This window comes from Poecilia reticulata, linkage group LG16 (genome assembly GCF_000633615.1).
Source record: "Poecilia reticulata strain Guanapo linkage group LG16, Guppy_female_1.0+MT, whole genome shotgun sequence".
In the NCBI taxonomy this organism is placed as follows: Eukaryota; Metazoa; Chordata; class Actinopteri; order Cyprinodontiformes; family Poeciliidae; genus Poecilia; species Poecilia reticulata.
Window position 1 is genome coordinate 19,499,907 of NC_024346.1, and position 5,745 is coordinate 19,505,651.

General features: G+C 38.2%; 1 protein-coding gene across 1 annotated transcript in view; it reads left to right on the forward strand.

Annotated features, from left to right (window-relative positions):
• fpr1 (formyl peptide receptor 1) overlaps positions 1–4,519 on the forward strand; it is a 6,115-nt gene extending 1,596 nt beyond the window's left edge. The window contains exon 2 of the mRNA XM_008432366.2: positions 1,992–4,519. Coding sequence (XP_008430588.1) covers positions 2,003–3,151 — 1,149 coding nt within the window. The 5' untranslated portion in view covers positions 1,992–2,002 and the 3' untranslated portion in view covers positions 3,152–4,519. The remainder of the gene's footprint in view (positions 1–1,991) is intronic.
• Positions 4,520–5,745: the final 1,226 nt, after the last annotated feature.

Genomic DNA, 5,745 nt, shown 5'->3' on the forward strand with positions numbered 1-5,745 from the left:
ATCCATCCATCCATCCATCCATCCATCCATCCATCCATCCATCCATCCATCCATCCATCCATCCATCCATCCATCCATCCATCCATCCATCCATCTTCTGCTTATCTGGAGTCGGTTCGTGGGGCAGCAGCCTAAGTAATGAGGACCAGACTTCCCTCTCCTCAGCTACTGGGGCAGCCAAGATCCATAGTCCCCTCAGCGTGTCCTGGGGGACCTTGGCTGTTTTTTGGGTTTTTTTTAACAGGCTATAATATAACCTCTTCCATCAGGCTTTCAGGTTACATTTCAAGATGTAACTCTTTCTGGGGCTTTCGTTTGTTTGTTTTCCTGATAATCTGGATTAATTACATATGACAAAATGACAATGATGACAAAATGCTAATGCACGATGACAATATCTTAAAAAGTCATTTCAATGTTGGTGCAACTTAATAACTGGTTTCACCAACATTGGTTGATGGCAGCAGCTACCATCAGGTGATTAGGGCTTTTCATCTTTGTGAGTAATTTTGCGCTACTATTAATTGCAGAGTTGCTCTCATTGCAGGGTTCTTGTGTATGACCACCCTTTAGTCTGGTGATTTTTGAGATTCCTCTTTCTTTGTGTTTTGAATAATTGACACAATATACAACCTAAATACTTGAACTTAATGTAATGAACTGCTGACCAAACATCTTCCGCCAGGACTTTCTGATAGAGAGGAGAAGTCCTGGTGTAATCAGTTAAGAGTAAGATATCCAGAAAAACAGCCCCAATCCACCATCACAGTCAAACATCAACTTAGTTTGACTGTATGAGTTTTATGTCACGTGCATAACACGACACGCTGTCCAGAAAGTTAAACATTTCTCTCAGTATTCCACAGAATATTTTCCCAAAGCCCTTGAGACTATTAAGATGTTTTTCAGCAAATGTGGGCTGAGCCTTTGTTTGGACACCATTTTAATTACTATTGTTGTTGAGCACTGACTGTAACACAGCTGAGTGAGGTCTGTTATGTTTCAGCTGTTGTTTTCAGTTCTTTTCTGACCTCCTGGGCAAGTCTTCAGTGTGCTCTTTTAATAATTTTGGCATGGCTTCCAATTCTGAATCACCATGTTTCCATGTTTTCTAAATTTAAGGATAATGACTCTCACGTTGTTTCTCTGGAGTCCCAAAGCCTTGCAGAGACCCTTTCCAAGATGGCAGAGTCAAATGATTTAGTTTTGTCATCCGTTGTAAAAGTTTTTTAAGGGGGCAAATACTTTTTACACCATGATTTGTCCAGTAGCTCATCAGGATGTCCTTGTGTCCCAGTATGTGACTCAGAGGCTCCTTAGAAATGTGACCAACGCCCATGGCATCACTTATGTCAACTGGTCATTTTTTCCTGAAGTCACAGCTCTAAATGCTGTTTGACAACAAGATGTCCTGGTTCAAAGCGCAAAACCTCTAAAGAACACCAACAAGTGCAGCTTTAGCCACACAGCAGACAATCAGTGTCGTCAGTATTGCAGGTTCCTTTTTTTGTCTTCTTCTTTCTTTCTTCAAAACTTAAAAGAAATATATTTTTTTTATCTCTTAATTGCTTTTTATACGGTTTTAATAATTGACAGCTGCTTTTTGAGATTGTAAAATGTAATTGGGTTATTTTAGAGAAACTTAAGATAACTTATTAATTAAAATTTAATAACCAATTTCTTTGAGTACTATCAGATGATATCCCTAACCAAAAACAAAACCTGTCTCACACCTTGCAAAAGTATCTTAGTAAACTCAAGGTAAAGCTATTTGAATAAGAAGTTCTTTCTTCTTCCATCCAAATGCAAGTCTTAAAAATTTTAATGTAATTTACCTTCAGCCAAGCAAAACATTTTGGCAATATCTGTATCTGTATGAAAACTTTAGGCTTTTTAAGTTGTCCCTCTAAATATTTTGAATTGATTTTTTTTTTTTAATTTTCCTTCAATTTTTTGAAAACTTAAACCTAATGCTTTGTAATTTCTTGCAGGTACTTTAACGATGATGGAGCAAGCTTCTTACTATTACAGCAATATCACTGATCTAATCAACAATGACTCCTTGTATGACGACGACGAGTACTACAGGGATGATCACGATCATAGCAGCAAAGACGAGCACTCTGAGCTGAGGAAGTCCCTCACCATAATGTCCCTCATCGTCTACTCGCTGGCCTTTGTCTTGGGCGTTCTCGGGAATGGAGTGGTTATCTGGGTGACTGGCTTCAAGATGAAAAAAACGGTCAACACGATTTGGTTCCTCAACTTGGCCATTGCTGACTTCCTCTTCACGGCCTTCTTACCGCTCAGTGTGACATATACAGCTATGGACTTCCACTGGCCATTTGGCAAGTTCATGTGCAAGCTGAACACCACCATCAGCTTCCTGAACATGTTTGCCAGCGTCTACATTCTGGTGGTGATCAGCGTGGATAGATGCGTGTCCGTTGTCTGGCCTGTCTGGGCGCAGAATCACAGGAATTTGCGTAAGGCTTCATGTATCAGTCTGTGCGTTTGGGCGTTGGCTTTGATCCTCAGCGCTCCGTACTTTGTCTTCAGGGATACCGGACCGTCGTACGAGGATGAGAACATCATCCACTGCTTCAACAATTTTGCTATGTCTGAGGACAGTGAAAACCAATCTGTCCGTGAGCTGCAACTTTTCCGCCACAAGGCCATGGTCATCACTCGCTTCCTCCTGGGCTTCGTCATCCCCTTCAGCGTCATTGTCTCCTGCTATGCCGTCATAATCCACCGCCTTAGGCGAAACCGTACGCTGGCCAACCAGTCCAGCCGCTCTTTCAAGATAATTGCCGCTATTATTGTTACATTTTTCCTTTGCTGGGCTCCCTTTCACGCCATGGGTCTGTTGGAGATGGTGAGCAACATGGGAAATCACTTAAATGAGATGCTGTTCCACATCATCATAATCGGAGTCCCGATCGCCACAAGTCTAGCCTTTCTCAACAGCTGTCTGAACCCGCTGCTGTATGTGTTCATGGGCCAGGACTTTAAGGATAAAGTTCGCAAATCCATCCTGAAGGTCCTGGAGAATGCTTTCCAAGAGGAGGTGTCCCGCTCTTACACCTACACAAACTCAATGATCACCATTCGAAGCAAAGACAAATCACTCTCTGACGCCGAGGTGTGAGACTGTCATGGACACCTTAGCTGTACAATGTAAATGCTACTGTAAATATAAAATCATTTTTATCTACTAACCATGTATTCTACTTTGCTTTGAATGCTTAGTTTTGCCTCAAATTATAATCGACAATCACTTTTTAGTTTTGGTTTTGAGCTACAAAACATGAATTCCAACTACATTGGCCAAATAATGCAACCTTTTGCCAAGTCAAAGAGAAACTGGGTTGCAGAAAGTTATTTCACCAGCTTCCTTTTCTGTTTTAACTTGGAAACCAGAAACTTTGAACTTGACACATGATACTGTCCACAGTGGTCATCTGTGGGTTTTCACCACCTGTGAACTAGAACAAAGTGTGCAGTTTCATTATGTCTTCATCACAACTTGGGTCAACAGCAAATAGTTTCATCTGACAGCTGCTGTCATTCATATTTGTCACCTGTCATTAATACCTTCTTAGTCACTGATTGCTGACAGCATGCTGTCTGCTGCATGCTTCAATAAATATTTAATTGCCTATTCTATCAAGCATGAAAGAAATATGACATTGATAAATGATGCTTAAAATTCTAGCTGAATTATAATTATATTTGCCCCAATTTCTATGCATTTTATCCTAAAGACTATAAACTAACTGAAGGGGGAGGAGCTGGAGAAGGCATAAAAATCCTCTGGATTTTATTCATATTAGAAAATGTGCCTTTTTTTTGCTATATTGATAATTATGTGATCATGATTATGTTACGGTATGTAATATGTTAAACATCAAGTTTGACTTGTCTTTCAACACAGTCATTTTTATACCTTTTTCAGCACTTGTTTTAGTTGTACTGATAGCCTGATATGAGTGATGATGATTCACTCATATTAGTGAATCATCATTCATTTCCACATCATCACTCATTTCCTCTATGAGTGATGATAACTCATCACTCATAGTGGAAAAATAATTATTTTTGAGTTGTAACTAAAACTGATCTGCATATCTGTTAATGACATAACAATTTATCATGAGGCAGCTTAAAGCACATCAAACTTCAATGCTTTTAAACGCCACTAGAGGGTGCTGTTTTATTTTATTTTTAAATCAGCAAGTCATCGATGGAGTCTATGGGCGACCTTTTCTCATTCATACATTAAAACCAGCAGTTATTGACATTTTGTCTGTCACAAATAAAAGAAGAAACCTCAATGTGTTTGTTATAGCTGTTCTACATGTAGGCTAACAAGACATTGCTAGTTATTTTTGAATGTGTGACATTACAAACTACAAGTCTAAAAAATTGTTTCCAAGTTCAGTTTCTTCTATATCATTCTGTCTTCTTAGAATATGTTGTTTATTTTTACAATAAACCAATATTGTTGTATACATTTTCTATGTTTAAATGGCTTACATTTTATCTTTTTTTTCTGAAAGTTAGCTAAAAACTATTATGGCTTCTTCTGGTGAGATAAACAAGACAATGTCAGTGTTGGGACATTTTTTATAGAAGTGGAATCTAAGATAACTGAGCAATAAATCAGTCCATCAAATACTAATAAAATCAATCTTTAGGGAATTTTAATGTGATTTTATAGCCAGTCCTTCCATTGTCTATATCCTCTTGTCTGTGCGAGAAGTGCAATACGCCCTGGACATTTTGACAGTTCCTCACCATGCACACACAAATTAACAATAACCTAATAGTCATGGCTTCACTGTGACAAGAAGCTGGAGTAGGAGACAACTCACACATTCACAGGGAAAACGGCAAAACATGTTCAAGGATATTTCTACTGGAAGGCACCATTTCTATCCTTAAACAAGCAAAAAAGAAGAAACCAGCTGCTGCCTGTTGTATCATATTTAGTAAATATAATCTAATCAAAGTACAACTGTTCTATGAAAGTCTCAGAGGTTAGAGAATAAACAGGGTCATGAAGAAATGTTGTGGAGAAAAAAGCAGGGTTAAGTCATAAAACTATGTCCCAAGTTATTTATTTTTTACAGAGCACTTTTCAGTTCATCATCCAAACAGAAAAAGAAAGACACAACTGGTAGCCTAGACATGGCTGTTTTGTTTTTTTTAACATAGACGGACAAGGAAGCTGGTCTGAGTTGATAAAAAGATGGAAGGAGTTAAATGCAGGACAAAACAAAAAAAAAACACCTTCTGGAGGTTGCAAAACAGGATGACCAATGACCATGAAAATTTTACTTAACATACAACTAGAGCTACAAGATCAGTGGGTTCAGACCACAGACCGCTAACAGTCATTGAAATAATTTTGTGTGGCCCCTCACCACAGTTCAACAATTATCCAAATTTGTCTTGCTAGCCCACATGTTTAACCCTTGGGAGTCAGTGTTCTAAATGGCCGTTTTTGACTAATTTTTGATTTTACCTTTATATTTCTTAATAAAAACCATTAATATTGCTTTATGTGCTATCATTTTTTTCAGGACAGCCTGAACTTTGTCAATTTACACATATTTTTGTCATTTGGACATACTGACATTGCATTTTGGGCCTAAAATCACACAAAAAAAGAAAATTCGAGTAGGAAAAGTTTTTATTTTTGTCACTGTGAAACCCACAAATATGTATAACAAATATGTT